The sequence below is a fragment of the Eubalaena glacialis genome, chromosome 8 (genome assembly GCF_028564815.1).
Source record: "Eubalaena glacialis isolate mEubGla1 chromosome 8, mEubGla1.1.hap2.+ XY, whole genome shotgun sequence".
In the NCBI taxonomy this organism is placed as follows: Eukaryota; Metazoa; Chordata; class Mammalia; order Artiodactyla; family Balaenidae; genus Eubalaena; species Eubalaena glacialis.
Genome location: NC_083723.1, coordinates 21,538,250 through 21,555,492, shown reverse-complemented (window position 1 = coordinate 21,555,492; position 17,243 = coordinate 21,538,250). Strand labels below are relative to the sequence as shown.

Here is a 17,243-nt window from a genome sequence, read left to right as displayed (position 1 = left end):
CTCACTCTTCAGTAACAGTGGAGCACCTTCTGGCTGCTCTGTTAGCTGCTGCAGAGGGGTGTGCAAGACTCAAGATTCAATTCACGGCTCCATGCAGTATTTGATTGTCAAAGAGGTGTACTAGCAACATCTCTCTAGAAGTTCAGGGTTAGGAAGGTCGCTAGGGGCTGAAGCTGTGAGAAAGCTTTGTGGATCCAGATTGGAAGGGTCTGGTGATTTTTTTCGGAGGCAAGTGGGTGGAATCAGAGGGTTCTGGAATCAGGCCAACCTGCAGCCGAAGGTCTAGGTGAAAAGGCTGTAAAGGTCAGGTAAAGTATAGGCACTTTATCCTGCAGTCAGCTGTTACTCAAAGTCTTCTGCACAGGGCCATGAGGACAGCTTTGTTTTAGGGAGAGTAATAACTTGGCATTGACGTTCAGGATGGATTGGATCTGCAGTGCCAAAGGTACAGCAAGCAATACTGACGGTACACTCTCTAACGAAAAGAAACCTGAGTGGCAAGATTAAGAAAACACTGGACTTATTTATAGGTATGGGGATGAGACGGTGCCCCACACCACAGATGCCCCTGGAAGGAGAGCACTTTTAAAAGACTAAGTGCAGAGGAAATCTTCAACAATTCAGCTTCGGAATTGGGCGATTGGGATTGACATGTATACAGTGATGTGTATAAAATTGATGACTGATTAAAAACAAAAAAAAACAAACAAAAAAACAATTCAGCTTCGTTGCAGCCAGTGTAGGGAGCCCCGTAAATAGGCAGAAGACCTGTTTGTGTTGAGCTGATTGACCCTTTCCGGTGTCTCCGAATCTCTGTTAAAATAGAATCATCTCACATACACCTCGCTGCTACTTTCTACTTAAGTACTACTAATAAAATACCACCACCCTGAAATTGGGTTGAATTGGCCCAAGCCACCGCCTGCTTCTGCCCCGGTGATGACCTTGAACCTTCTCAGGTGACCCAGCTAGTAATACCTCTCTCTAGCCAACTGGTTTCTAAACTTTGCTGCACAGTGGACTCACCTGGGGATTAACAAACAAACAAACAAAAAAACCCAAAACGCCTATCGCCCACATGTCATATGCAGCATAATTTGGAAACCATTGGTCCAGCAACATCTCCACGCCTCTTTAAAAAACAAATCCTCCCTCCCTCTCTTTCCTCCGCCGCGAGGGTGCAAGCCGAGGGTTCGCGGCCGGGCTGGGTCTGGTCCCCCGCGCCCTCGTCGCTCCCCCTCCCCCATCCCCCCGCCGGCCCAGCGCGCGCAGCTCGAGGCTCACGTGCGCGGCGCGGGCCGGGCCGGGAGGAGGCGGTGCTGGGGCTTCTCCCGCTCGGCGGCGGCGGAACCGAAAGCGGCGGGCGGGGTAGAGGAAGGAGGGGCGGGCGCGGGGCGCGGTGGCGCGCTGAGGGCCGGGAATGCCCGCGGCGCAGGGCCCCAGAGCTGCCCGGTGGCCGCGTCAGGGCAATGGCCCTCCGTCTGGTCTCCGACTTCGATCTCGGGAAGGACGTGCTCCCGTGGCTGCGGGCACAGCGGGCGGCGTTAGTGGCCGCTGGGGCCGGAGGCGGCGGCCCAGGTGCTGTAGGCGTGCGTCGGGGCGGGGTGGGGGGGTGGATGGAGGGGGCAGGTAGGGGCAGCGGAGGCGGGGGAGTCGGAGTCATTCATACCTAGGTGGTTCCCGGGCTGGGCCGGGGTTGTTGGTGGGCACCGGCCAGACGCGCAGCCTGTGCCCCCTGCCAACCTGTGAAGGTTGGTGCTGAAGGGGTGACCTTCCCCTCTTTGGAGTCTGGGCTTTGCCACCCTCACCCGGGGCCACTGGGTGAAGGGCGGAGGGACAGCCCCCGGGGCAAGGTGGGCAAGGTCTCGGTGGCGAAGTTGCACTGCCTGTTTTTTTTTTTAACATCTTTATTGGAGTATAATTGCTTTACAATGGTGTGTTAGTTTTTGCTGTATAACAGTGAATCAGCTCTACGTGTACATATATACCGATATCCCCTCCCACCCTCCCTATCCCATCCCTCTAGGTGGGCACTGCTTCTTCTAGCGAGTCCTCCAGCTTCTGGCTTAAGGGTTGCCCACAGTAAGTCACCTTAAGTAGGAAGGCTGGGACACTAGTGGTACCCTCGGCATCATCTCATCAGAGCAGGGCGTGGAGGAGCAGCTGCCCAGACTGCGCAACTCCTCCGGCACAAGGCTGCAGGGAGTGGGGGAGGGTGGTTCTCTACGCTTTATTCATATCTCACCTGCCTAAAAAGATTCATCACCCGGGTAGGGGTTCTACCAAGACTAGAGGCTCCTGGAAGTTCTCGCGTTATGAGAAAGACAAGATGAATCATGACCACCAGGAAAACCACCGTATAAATACTTAACAGTTGCACAGTTTGTCCCCACGTTTGTGAGACGTGTTTCTGGGTGAACAGTATCCGTGATTTAGGGGACATGCCACTTTAGATGTGAAGTGCAAGAGGGTAGGGGTCTGCTTTCAGGCTGTGAGCAATGAACTGAGAGCCCACTGTTTTCCAAAGCATCAAGCCCGTCACCAGCAACCCAGAGACCACCTGTGCCGGCCAGCAAGAGGCGTGAGACCAAGTGATCCCCGGGTGTCCTGCCCAACTTCCTCAGGGTGAATTGGAATACATTCTGGGCAGTTGAGGCTTTGGTTTTCATCTGTCTCAAAAATCCTTTGTTTTGATTTTGATAAGGGAGTGGAAAGTGACTTTCAAGCCTTTCCAGCATTGATCAATCAAAACTTTAAAGAAGGGGAACTCTGTGATTTCCCAGGTTGTTTTTTAAGAAGAAACGTTTGCTGTAAATGATGTTGCATCTTCAGGGCTTAGGTTCAGGTTCAAAGAAATGATACCCTGGATCCCAGTTGTGCACAGGAGCTAGCCACTTCTGTGTGTTTACCTCTTTTTTTCCCCCTCTGGTTTTCCTTAAACACTTAGACTTGCTGGAGGGCATTTTTTGGAGAGGTCCATCAAATTACCCGTATCTACAACTCCTTTCCCCTTATCGCTGGAGAAAGTTCTCTATCCTATGGCTTTAGCAGAATATTTGTAGGGTTCCTTGTCTTGGCATGTTGGTTGTTGGTTCCAAATAGGGAGTCATGTTTGTCTAGCTCAAGGCTCCAGTTTGACTAGTGAGTTTGACAAACGACTAGTGTCATTATTAGTAAAGCTTCACTTTTGGGGGAAATTTTTAAAAAGTCTCCTGAATGTCTAAAGAGCTTTTGAAGGTTTATGCTTTCCACCACAAAGTGGTCCTTCCTCTGGACCTCCACCTTATATAGCTAAGTGGCAGGTGTCTGAAAATGAGAAGTTAGATGAAGTGTGAAATGCCACAGTCTTATGTTTCAGTAATGTGTGTTGTGATTGAAAAGCTGTGTGTGAGCCAGTTAGATTTTGGCTTCCTTGTGTCTTTCACTCATCTGTGAAGACATATAAACTTGTGTGTTGACATCTCACCAAACAGCAGATACCCCTGGGTCCTCAGAAACTAAACTTCCTAGAAATACCAGGTTTTTCTGATATTGGTAGTATTTTGCTCCTGCAGAGCACCTTGGCAAGATATTAGCCCTATTATACTAAAAGAAATTGTTATTTCTGAAAATCACCAGTGGGTGGTAGCTCAAAAAAACCACAAGTTAATTATTCTGCTGCTGTAATTTGTAGCACTGGCAGGGGAATGTGGGATTCTATTTTATTTCTAGCACAGCTATTACTCCACACATTTGTGCAAATTATTTTCCTTTCAAAGTCTCGGCTTTTCAAATGTAAATTATGAATAATTATACCATTGTAAAGTCTCCTCTCTGCACACTTGCTCTCTAAATTTGAAGCCTTAATATTTTTACATCAACAAATACAATTGAAGATTTCTTAGTGGTGTTAAGTAGTACTCCTGATGTATGACATATTTCTGGCAAAATAGCCACAGAGCTGGGCTAAGTCAGCCAGGACAGAAATTCAGTGCACATATGATAGCATTTTAGTCAAAAAGGGGTTAAGAAGTAAGGAGACCAGATTTGGTTACTGCATGTGTTTCTTGTTCTAGGTTGAACTTTGGGAAAATTATTTCTCCTGAAATAAAGGAAGAAAATATTTGTTCTTTAAAAAATTAAAACAGTTATACAAAAGAATATTTTTAACACATCTAAGCTATAAATAATTTAAAAAAAGCAAAACTGTGTACCCACCTTAAAAATAAAACAATATCAAGACTTGTGTAGGCTCTTTGTGTCCCTATTTGATCCTGTCTCTCTCTGTATCCCTCATCTGTAAGTTGTTACCTACAACCATTTAAACGTTTATATTTTAACATTTCTTTGATCCTATTTGTAGTTTTAACCCATATGTATATCTCCCTAAGCAAAATATCATTTCATTTTGCTTGTTTGTGAACTTTAAGTAAATGAAAGAATGCTGTATGTATTCTTTTCATTTTTTTTCTTCTCAGTAGTGTAAGATTTATCCATGTTGACTGCTGTAGGTCATTAATTTTCACTGCTGTATAGTATTCCATCTGTGTGACTATACAACACTATGGTGGACATGGAGATGCAGTGTTTAGATCTTCCTATCAAGAAAGGGCTTGTCCCAGGTGCTGTAAGTGTGGGCAGCAGATAGCCCTCAGCTGTCAGCCCCTTCAGGGATGGCCTCAGCAGAGGGTTGCGTCACCCAACTTTATGCCCCTTTAGTTTAGGTATGGCCTTCTTTAATGAGAGGGTGAGGTGGGGTATAAAGGCCTGGGCATTTTGACTCACATGGGACAACTCTGACAATTCATTTCAGTTCTAGAGCTTCCCCGATGGAGGACCCCAAGGTCACCTGAGGCCACTGGGCCTTCATTATAACTTGACTTCTTCCCCAGCCTGGTCCTGCTTCCTTCTCCTTCCTGCTACAGGTGTTAATCCCACTTTAGTAAGCACTCCCTAGTAAATACCCTGCATACTAAACTGTCTCAGGATGTTTCCTAGGGAACCCAACTTATCTTTTTCCCAACAGTGACATTTGGGAGGTTTCTGGGGTTTGCTGTTACAGTCTATGCTTTTACTAACCTGGAGCACACTTTACATGTTTCTCTAGGATGGATGTCTGACAGTAGAGTTGCTGAGTCACAGGCTATGCACGTCTTCACTTTTCCTGGGTAGTGCCAAATTGTTTTCTAAAGTACTTGTACTTACTAACTACCCCATTTGTGGTATAGAAATGTTTTTGGTACTCTGTATCTTCACAAGCTCTTGATTTTTCCAGATTTTAAATTTCTTGTCAAACTGGTGGGTCTAAACGTTACTTCATTGTGGTTTGAGGTTGAACATCTCTATATACTTACTGGCTATTTGAGTTTCCCCTTCTATGGGATGTTGGTTCATCCTTTTGTCCATTTGTCTATTGTGGGTTTTTTTAATATTGATTTTAAGGCATTCTTCATTGTGGATTCTAGTCCTTTGTTCATCATATATGTTGCAGATATCTTCCCTCAATCTCTTGGTTTTTTCAGTTTGTGATTACCTTTGATAAACAAGAGTTCTTGATTATAATGTAGTCTAATTTATGAGTCTTTTCCTTTATGGTTTGTGCTTTTTGGATATTTTAAAGAAATTTAGAAGCCACGAAGACGTTTTTATATTAACTTCTAAAAGCTTTAAAGCTTTTTTCTTTGAATTTTGTTATCTTTTTAATCCATCTGGAATTTATTTTTGTAATATGATGTAGGAATCAAATAGGGGGACACTAGAACCTTCAAAAGTAGTCCTGATATTTGCTATTTTTAAGCTGGGTGGTGGTTACATGATTTTGTTTTGTTATTATTTATAGCTTACAGGTGTTAAAATATTCTTTTGTAAATTGCATTGTTTTTCTGTGTTAATAGCTAGTAGTTCTGGTGTCACTAACCAAATAGCCCTACCTTTTCTCACTCAAAGCAAAACCACTTCCTTCAAACATCGAGTTTCCATATGTGTGTGAGTCTCCTTTTCTGGGCTTTTAATTTTGTTCCATTGGCCAATGTTAGATGAAGACATCTTAGTAACTATCTTTCTGTTAAGTCTTGATAACTGGTAGAGTAAGTCTTCTCACATCAGTCGTCTTCAGGATCATCTTGGCTATTCTATGCTCCTTGTTCTTACATATATATTTTGGAATCAGCCAGTTAGATTTCACCAAAAAGTCTGTTGGATTTTTGATTTGAGTTGCATTGAATCTGTAGATCAGCTTGGGGAGAATTGGCATCTTTACAATATTAAATCTTCCCAACTATGAACAAAGTATAGATTTTGTTTATTTAGAGCCCCTTTATGATTCTTAACAAGTCTTAGAATTTTCTCCATGAAGGTTTTTGCCACATTTATTCATGGGTTGTTATTATTTTTTGTTGCTCTCATAAATAGCACATTTAAAAACATTATAGGTTCTAACTATTACTGGTATGTAGCAATATAATAGATTTTATATATTAATTTTTCTATCTAATGCTTAATCCCCTCTTGGGATGTATCATATCTTCAGGAAACTAAGAAAAATTCTCCGGTGTGTAAATTTTCTAAGGTTTAAATGTCACGTGTATTTAAGACCAGAAATAATGTAGGTTTTCTTGCCTGTATCTCCTTGTCTGCTTCAATTAGTATTAGATTTATGAATTTATTAGAATTTATTAATGTTCCAGATTGATTAATCTTTCAAATATTGTAGTTATTCATTATTTCCAGGGAAGTGATATATTTTACCAGTTAACTGACTCAAGAGTAATGCTTTTATTGTTGCCTCCTAGATACCCCCAGACAGATTTGGGGGCCAGAGGATTGGCTTAGTCACATTGTTTTTGTTTATTGTTTCACTCTTCTCTTGCCACTGTCCTTCCTTTTCACTTTTCCTTCCCCTACCTTCCTAGTCTCCTTTTCTAATTCTCTTCTCTCTTTATTGCTTAACTAATCACCCCATCCTTGATTTTTCTCATTTTATTCAGAATATGAAATATAAATCGTATAATAATGTTTACTTCATATGTTTAGAAATTATAATATCTGGTCTTGTTGAGCAGGAGGATTTATGTGAATTATTTACAGAATAGAAATGTCATAGGATAATTATATCTTAGCACTCCTTGATCTCTGTTTTAGGAACTAGTTCAAATTTTTGTATAAGGCTGTGAGACTCCCCCCACCCCCATAGTCAATGGAAAGAAAAGGAATACTTTTATTTGATTTTTGTCTCATAGCAGTTGGAAACCAAATTTACATATTTGACAGACATCTTCTTTTAAAGTGAAATCACTCGTGTTTGGCAAAGAATACATTGAAGTGGATGAGACTTATCTGGCAAACAAGCTTTTTTTTTTTTACAAATTTACCCTAAAGTTTATTTGAAAAGATAAAAGGATGAGAATAGCCATGAAAGAAGAGTAATCACAGAGGACTTGACCACCAAATATTAAAAAGCATTATAAAGCTGTAATCAAAGCAACGTGGCATTGACTTAATAATATGTAGACAGGTCAATGGAACAGGAATAGGTAGTTCAGAAATATACGTAGGGGTTTACTACATTATAAATGTGGCATTTCAGAAAAAACAGATAATTCAATAAATGGCATTTGAACAACTGGGTAACCATTTGTAAACAAAGTATAATGACAAATGTTATACTGTATACGTATGAGTATAAATACATAAATAAATTTTAGTTGGATCAAATATATAATTAAAAAAATAAAAACACAAAAATTGTAGAAAAATATATACCAAACATTTATATAATCTCAGGGTAGGAAAGACAATTCTGTGCATGACATCAAAGATAGAAACTATAAATGAAAATATTTATGTGGTTTTTAAAAATTTTTATTTTATTTTTTTAATACAGCAGGTTCTTATTAGTTATCTATTTTATACATATTAGTGTATATATGTCAATCCCAATCTCCCAGTTCATCCCACCACCAGCTCCCCACCCCCACTGCTGCTTTCCCCCCTTGGTGTCCATACGTTTGTTCTCTACATCTGTGTCTCTATTTCTGCCTTGTGAACTGGTTCATCTGTACCATTTTTCTAGATTCCACATATATGCGTTAATATATATTTATTTTTTTCTTTCTGACTTACTTCACTCTCTATGACAGCCTCTAGGTCCATCCATATCTCTACAAATGACCCAATTTTGTTCCTTTTTATGGCTGAGTAATAGTCCATTGTATATATATATACCACATCTTCTTTATCCATTCATCTGTCAGTGGGCATTTAGGTTGCTTCCATGACCTGGCTATTTTAAATAGTGCTTCAGTGGACACTGGGGTGGCAAACCAGCTTTAATTTTACATGAGCTGTGACTCACCAACACCTTTAATATCTAGGTACTCTCCGTTTTTTTAGTAGGTTTACTTATGCAAGTATTTATCAGAATGCTACATTTTTCCTTCATGAACTCTGATTTCACTGAACTGTAAAATTAAACCACGTTTCCTCATTTGAAGTTGCTAAACTTCCTCCTCTGGACTTTCCAGTGTTGAACTAGTAGAAGAAGAGTCAGAATGAATAAGCAAAGAGGTTATTGAATAAGTCTTTTAAAAGGGTGTGTCTAAAACATGAGCAACTAATCCGGAGAGGAAGGGCTGATGGGTTTATAGTGTGTGGTTGAGACACTGGTCTCTGGCTTACCAACATTGCTAAATTTATCAAATGCAAATATCCTTCAGATGAGAACCATGCACTTAACTGCCGGATTATTTAAGACTGCAATTCTTACTCCCTAACAGACCCATGAAGGCATTATTTTTATTATTTCTTTCTACTCTGGTTACATTATAAGCAGGTCCTAGTTATGCTATCTAATGAATATTGTTTAATGTATATTATTTATAAATATGTAGTTCAGTGGCTCCCAGCCCTGGCTGCACATTAGAATAACAAGGGAAACTTAAAAATACACACACCAGAGAGTAGGCCCCTCACCAGCTCAAAAAAATTAGGATATTTGGGGCAGGGCTTGGGCATCCATGTTCTTTTAAAATCTCCCCTGATGATTCTAACACAACCAGCATTGAGAACCATTGATTTAATGGAATAAGCATATATCATGTGTTGTAATCTGCACTTGTTGGAGAATTTTTTTCTCTTAATATTTTAGTGATTTGGAAATAGATGTGCTTTTGCAAGGAAATTGGATTTTCTTAGCAAGAGTCTTGTAAAGAAGTTTCTTATCTTAGTTGAAACCTTTTAAGTGTACTTTTGAGAAGGTCTCTTCCAGCATCCTTATAATCTTGAAAGAAAAAAACAAAAACTTCTCAAAATATTGACACATTGCATTCCAGGAGTTTTGAGTCATGTGCAGGATGAAAAGAAACTCACTGAAATTCTCTTTAGATGTCTGCAAAATCTACCTTAAAGGATTTTTCAGTAATTATCCGTTTTCCCATTGTGAGTATGATACAGGAAACTTAGTTCATTCTGTTTACCTTTTCCTAGGCTTGAAATTAGTCTGTGCCACTTTTTCAATATATGATATTGGCCAAATATCTTAACTTCATTGAAACTCAGTTGTTTTACCCATACAATGGGCCTGTAGTACCTTACACAGTGTGATTGAGATAGCAATGAGAACTCTGTAAATTATGAAGTGCTGTTCAGCAGTAAGCTAATTGAATCATACTATTATCCTAAGAGACCAAGTGATTATTCTTATTTTTTTAATCATTGAGAATGATGTGTCTGATACCTCAATATACATTGAAAGGTGTATATACCCATGTATAAGCAACACTTGCCCCTCTCTTTGCCCTGCCCCCTGAAGAGCCAGGCAGCTTCTTCTTGTGAGGAGTTGGCAAGAGAGATCTCAGGATGATTCCTAAGTTCTCAGTGAACCATCTCTAAATGTTTTCCACTCCCAGCTCCAGTGCAGGGGTTGAGCTCACCAATTATCCTGATTTTGTGTCTTGATTTTTCCTTTTTAATCAGGAATACAAACTGAAATTTGCTCTGATTTATAGGATATTTTGCATATGTTTTGTCTGAATATTGGAATTTGTCATAATCAACATAATATTTTAACATCTAATAACACTATACTTGTGTGGGGAAAATGAGTCAAGTTTAAGCAATTTAATTTTGAAGAAATTGGGGAAATATACTTTTCTTCCCAATTAATGATGATAATTATCAATGCTGTTTCTAACCAGTGTTTAAATCCTTTAACTGTAGAAATCGGAGGAATATCCTAAAATTTTAGAAGAAAAATGATGGTCAGTTAACTTACAAGTTAAATGTTTTATGTAAAAAATCTTTATATCCTTTATCAAATTTGGCTTTCATACCGAAAAGTACATAAATCACAAGTGCACAACTCAGTTAATTTTCACAAAGTGAGGCACACCCATGGAACTAGCACTCAGAGCCGGAAGGAGAAAATTAATAGAACCCCAAAGGTCCCCTTCATACTCCTTTCCAGCAATCACTCATCTAGCACAATAGATTCTTTTTGCCAGGTTTTGAAACTTGTGTGTAAATTAAATCATACAGTTTGTACCTTTTTTGGGAGGGTTGAGTATGTGGGCTTCTTGTACTCATTTATGGTGTATGTTATAGCAAGTTAATTCATTTTTATTGTTGTATAATATTCCATTGTTTGAATATACCACAATTTATTCATTCTTTGCTTGATGGGTATTTTGGGTTTCCAGTTTTGACTATTATGAACCATGGTGCTATATTTATTTATTTTTGGGTCTTTGTTGCCATGCGCAGGCTTTGTCTAGTTGCAGCGAGCAGGGGGCTACTCTTTGTTGCGGTGTGTGGGCTTCTCACTGCAGTGGCTTCTCTTGTTGTGGAGCACATGCTCTAGGCATGCGGGCTTCAGTAGTTGTGGCACGCAGGCTCAGTAGTTTTGGCTCACGGGCTCTAGAACGCAGGCTCAGTAGTTGTGGCGCATGGGCATAGTTGCTCTGTGGCATGGGGGATCTTCCCGGACCAGGGCTTGAACCCGTGTCCCCTACATTGGCAGGCGGATTCTTAACCACTGCGCCACCAGGGAAGTCTCTGAACCATACTGCTGTAGATGTCATATGTGTTATTTGTCCCAATATGTGTATACTTCTTATGAGATATATGTACAAGGGCAATTTTTGAGCCATATATATTCAGCTTCAGTAGATTCTGCCGGTTTTTTCCAGTGTGTACACTTTCATTAGCAAGGCTCCCTTGAGGTACTTCCTAATCACTGCTCCTTTCCTCTTCCCTAAAGGTCATTACTAGTCTGATCTCTAATAAAATAGATTAGCTTTGCTTGTTTTTAAACTCTATGTAATGGAATGATCAGTATTCTTTTGTATTTGGCTTTTCACTAATATTGTATTTGTTAGATATGTTTTTAAACATCTTCTGCTAAGTATTAACTTGCTATTATTATTGTTTCAGGTGTTTTAGAAAACAATTATGAGAGCTTACGTGTACTAAATGTTGAAAGAAATGGAAATATTATTTATACCTATAAGGTATGCCTATATTCTTTTTTTAAATTGTGGTAAAATATACATAACATAAAATTTACCATTTTAACCATTTCTTTTTTTTTACAGAGTTTTATGCTGTATCTTATTGAGGGGTAGTGAATAAGACCTGTTGGCATTTAATCTTTAACATATGACTTTTTTTATTTTGTGAGATTGAATAGGGTAATTGAAATTCAGTCTTATGAAATGTTTTCTCTTTTTTAAATAAAAAACTATACAGTGTCTGACACAGCGCTCAAATGTTTTGAATAGATGAACAGTTTCATTTTCTAGAGGAAAAATGCCAAATAAAAGATGTTTAAACCTAATTAATGTTAAATTTTTATCTTTGAGAAAATATTAAATATTATTACTGTACATCATCTTTTCAAACTTATATATGCTCAGACTTTTGAGGTATTATTATTTGACAGTGTGTTTTCAATATTAATTGTTCTAAGGAAAGAAAATTTAACTTTACAGATAACTTTACCGTAGTAGTGAAACGTGGAAGAATAATAACAGTGGTCAGTTTGCTTTGCACAGTTGTATTACTGTACTTTTTTTTCTTTTTGCTTAAAAAAAGTTATTTTAAGTTGTATCTATGAGGATGCTGCGTTCATGGAGTTGTACGATTCAAAAAGTTTTACTTATAAGAATATCAGGGACTTGTTCTAGCCACTTTCAGTGACCGTCATATATATTCTCTTACAGAAATAAATGGAAGTACAAAAAGATTCGCTCCTTCACCATGCTCAGTCCTAGTAGACAGGGTCCCCCAGACTCACTGAGCTGTACATTCTTATTCCCTTTCACTCTTTGATCCATATTACCAGCAGAAACAGGTTCAGTCCCTCTCTGACATGCACAGCAGGCTACCTTTAGAGTGCTTGTTGCTAATACTGGTTGAATTATTGCAGGTTTCTTTTAAAACTAGTAACTTCCTAAACAATGACATTGAATAAACATCTAGTTAATTTTTTCTTTTCAGGATGATAAGGGAAATGTCTTCTTTGGATTGTATGATTACCAAACCAAACAAAATGAGGTAAAAATCACCATAGATGATAGTTACTTATTGGTTACTTTACTGCTTTTAAAGTTTTCCTTCTTTCTAGATACAACTTCTTATTTCATTTTATTTTCTAAAAATTTAGTTTATATTTCTTTGCCTTCCTTCTCTTCTCCCTTTACCATAATCTTAAAAAAAAAGTGTAAGGACTCCTGGAACAAAACGTCACCTGGTCTCTTAGTCCTTTGAGATTTAAGCCAAGTTGGCTCAAACCAATTATCCAATGTTCTATGGGAATGTAGGAAGTCCAGCGCCCCCTGCAGGATTCGTGTGCTCCCAGAGGCTTAGGATCTCGTAACGACCTCTGCCTCTGAGTTCTGCTTCTGCCTAACCTTCACTGTGCTTGCTTCTCATTACTTCTCAAAAATGCAGGTTTAGAACCAGCCTCCTTTTCTTAACCTTTCCTCAAACCACTCACATAAGACATTGGTGAACGTGACAGGCTTGTGTAATTCTTGGGGCAAATGGGAGAGAGTCACTTGGTGCCTACATAAAAACAATTTACCAATATTGAGGGACTAAGAAGTCTATAAATGTACAACGGCACAGAAGGCACTCCAAAACACATTATTACATGAAAAAAAGCAAGTTGCCAGAATAATACATTCCATTTATGTTTAAAAAACCTGCAAGAAAAATATATATGTGCATAAATATATATTAAAAACTCATTTTGAATGATCTGGAAGGCTACAGAGCAAATTACAAACATGTTTCCTTTTCAGAGGAAATTGGAATTGGGTGAATGTAGTGGAGAACGTAGACTTTTTATTTGGTAGTGTTTGCATGTTTTAAACGCTGAGACTCTCCTTGTGTGTTATTTATTAATTAAAAGGATAAAACACTAAAAACTTAAGTGTGTACATTCATGGCTCTTCTTACTTATAAATAAGAATCCCTCAGTTAGAGCAAGAGTCAAAGGAAACCAAAATTTCTCACATGAATTCAGAGCCTTCTTATTAACTCAAAGTTCCCTTTTCCTGACTTTTCAACATTTGCTGTCAACTTCTGGCCACTGGATTCTAGTATGTTCTCAGTGGTTCTTTAGTCTGCAGGTACTAATTACCTTCGTAATAGTTCTGCAGTCACTGTTTCTCTTAGCCTGCTCTCTCCTGAAGTCTAAGGCTCTATCTTTCCTTATCCTCTAAGTGTATTTTAAGAGAGTTTACTTAATATAACTGTGATTGGCTCCAGTTCCTCAATCTGCACCTCACATCCTCCTTCAGCATGACCATTTTAATTTTCTTTACTATTCCGGGAAACGGAATCTTGCAACAATCAAACAGCAAGAAAATAAAAATAAAGATTAAATAAAAAAGAAGACTGCTTTGCCAATGTTCTAAATATGGGAGTCCTTTAGGGGATGCACTTGTGACAGTCTCTTAGACATAGTTAATGATGTCATAGTCATGTCATTTGATTAGTGTTACTTGCCTCAATAATCATAATAGCTAACACTTGAGTACTTATTATGTGTGACAGACATTGTAGTAAGTACTTTCACATGGATTATCTAACTCACCACTTCTAAGGATCTCCTGAGATAGGTAGTATTATGATTCCTGTTTTACTGATGGGAGGATAGAGAGGTTGAATAACTCATCTAAAGTCACACAGCTAGCAAGTGGCAGAGTTAGGATTTGAACCTGGGTCTAGCTTGGCTCCAAGTTCTATGCTCTTAACCACTATACTATGTTGTCTCATGGTTAAGTTTCAGTGCCAAAGATGGCCTACAATAGCAAACTTTTTTCTTAAAAAGTAATCTGAAATTTCTCAGTATGGATAAACTGGTTCACTGGTGGTTCTTTAATAAAATGCTTTGCCACAATGATACTTGCTAGAGAGCTGAATGGGAATTGCATTCATGAAATTGTTGTTTAACATGGAACTCCAAATTAAAAAATACTTCTGTTTTAATAGCATCTCTATACATTTGAGAAAGACTTGCAAGTTGTCAGTTGCTCGGTCAACAGGGAGAGAACTTTGTTGGGTAAGTTGAACTCTTTCATTGCTACAAGTCAAGAACTAAACTACATTTTTTTAGTTTCAAAGTATTGAAGTTTTGCAATATTTGATCATTCTATAACAATGATTTTCTGGGAGAAGATGCACTTGGGAGATTAGATTTGAAATAAAGAATCTGTAGAGTCTATCTACAAAAAAGAATACTTTGTATTTCACCTTAATCATCCACTGACAGCTTTGAGCCCTCACTTATTTTGGGTATAAAATGGTAAACTTTAACAAGCCGCTGTATGGATCATTTGCTAATGGATTATTTTTTTCTTTTTCCATTAGCCACAAGTTTAGTTCAAGCTGCTAAAGAAGGAAGAAGGAATGAGCTTCAACCAGGTAATGAAATCACAGTTTTTAGTACTTGTTGAGAGATGAAGATTTCTTGAACTACTAAGTCAAATTGCAAACATTTTTACAAATAGCTTTATCTCAGAATAAAAAGGCAAAGGTCATGTCAAGCATGAAAAAGAAGTTTCTTTACATTTTTTCCAAGTAAACAAGAAAGTACAGAAAATAATATAACAGTGAATAACAGAAATATTAAAAAGGCAATTAGCATCTGTAGACTGAACATGGAGAACACACTAGAAACCCTACAGGCAGAAGCTGGTACAGAAGGTTGGGAAGACGTTAGTATTGCTTGGAGAATGCCATTTTATCCTGATATCTGATGAACTTCTAACCAACACATATTGCATTATGAATAGTCCACCAATTCTAAATAATAATCAGTTCTACTCATTTGCCAAGGCCCACTTCATAGATGATTACTTATATGATTCCCTCCCTCACTTCCTTTTAACATTTTTTATCATCCGTCTGTCCAGAACTCAACAAATATGGAGTGCCTGCAGTGGGTCAGGCCCAATGCACAGCGCTGGGGATACAATGGATGCAGGAGAGGAGTGGCGATTGCCCACACGGCGAGCTATAGGGTCTAGTGGTAGGCAGGGTGCCCCATGAGGCATGTGTCCCATCTCCAAAGTTGGGCAATAAGCCTAGTGGGACCAGCTTTTCAGTTTATCAAGAGAGGTATGGACTTTTAAATAAATATATTTATTTATTTTTGGCTGCGTTAGGTCTTTGTTGCTACGCATGGGCTTTCTCTAGTTGCGGTGAGTGGAGGCTACTCTTCTTTGCAGTGCGTGGGCTTCTCACTGAGGTGGCTTCTCTTGTTGCGGAGCACGGGCTCTAGGCTTATGGGCTCCAGAGCGCAGGCTCAGTAGTTGTGGTGCACGGGCTTAGTTGCTCCACGGCATGTGGCATCTTCCCGGACCAGGGCTCGAACGCGTGTCCCTTGCATTGGCAGGCGGATTGTTAACCGCTTTGCCACCAGGGAAGTCCCAGCCCAGCTATTAAAAAAAAATTCTCTTCAGGCAATGATAACCACCTGTGGCTGGATCCAGCCTGTGGACTACCATTTTTCAACCTCCGGTCAGGTAGATCACATGTCAATCTCTTTCTATTCCTATCGTGCAGTGCTTTCCATCTCTTCTGTTTGTTTGGCACTTAAGCTCCTTCTTTTGTTAGCAGAGTTCCCACTCGGATGTATTTTCCTGCAGTTATATGTGATGGAAAAACCCTTTATAAATACTTTCCAGTGAGGCTTATGAGACAGTCCTGGGCTCCCACAGAGCCAGCTTAGAGTGTCAAGGGAACCAGAACTGAGTCTGGATGGGACCTTCTCAGGGACCTCAGCAGAACAGTTTAGGAGAGATGTTGGCGGGCAGAAGGCTTTCCCTGAAATCTCATCATTGTTTTACTCATCCTAACCTTCCCTCCTGCCATGTTATACTGAGAACCTCAGCAGTCCTCTTCCCTCTTCTGTGTCATGTCCTCTTCTGTTTTTTTTTTTGGCTGTGTTGGGTCTTCATTGTTGCATGCGGGCTTTCTCTAGTTGCGGCGAGCAGGGGCTACTATTCATTGTAGGGCGCGGGCTTCTCATTGCGGTGGCTTGTCTTTGTTGCAGAGCACGGGCTCTAGGCTCACAGGCTTCAGTAGTTTTGGCTCTTGGGCTCTAGAGCGCAGGCTCAGTAGTTGTGGTGCACGGGCTTAGTTGCTCCGCGGCATGTGGCATCTTCCCGGACCAGGGCTCGGACCCGTGTCCCTTGGATTGGCAGGCGGATTCTTAACCACTGTGTCACCAGGGAAGTCCCTCATGTCCTCCTCTTAGCATCCTCTGCTCCTCTTAGAATTAGGTGCAATGCTTAATTCAGAGATGATGGAAATGGACTAGCTGAAGCAAGATAGGTTCTAAAACGTTGGTGTTCTGACTCCTAAAACAAGGGAATGGATGTGAGCCTGATCTCCTGGGCTAATAGTTGCTTGTGTTCATCCCAATTATGAGCCTAGGCATCTGTACAGAACCTTGGATTAGCTCCCTGTGCCTCCCAGTTCTTTTTGAAACCTTATTCCTTTGAGCCTTAGAAATTCCTTACTATGTTGGTAAACCCAGTAGAAACTATAATCTTTACATGATGTTTACCATCTATGCCTAATCGTCATGCAGAAGAGTGGCGATTATGTATATCATAAAATGTACTTTCAGGCCAACTTTATTGTAAGTTTGATTTGATTACAACATTAAATCCTATTCAGGTAATGTTACTAAGCCTTGAAAATTTGATGTACCTCTCGTGAAATTATCTGATCACATCTTTTAAAATAGTAGAATG

General features: G+C 39.5%; 1 protein-coding gene across 1 annotated transcript in view; it reads left to right on the top strand.

Annotated features, from left to right (window-relative positions):
* Positions 1-1,438: 1,438 nt before the first annotated feature.
* GSAP (gamma-secretase activating protein) overlaps positions 1,439-17,243 on the top strand; it is an 85,671-nt gene continuing 69,866 nt past the window's right edge. The window contains exons 1-5 of the mRNA XM_061197640.1: positions 1,439-1,578; positions 11,407-11,483; positions 12,472-12,528; positions 14,473-14,542; positions 14,851-14,904. Of these exons, the coding sequence (XP_061053623.1) occupies positions 1,470-1,578; positions 11,407-11,483; positions 12,472-12,528; positions 14,473-14,542; positions 14,851-14,904 (367 nt within the window). The 5' untranslated portion in view covers positions 1,439-1,469. The remainder of the gene's footprint in view (positions 1,579-11,406; positions 11,484-12,471; positions 12,529-14,472; positions 14,543-14,850; positions 14,905-17,243) is intronic.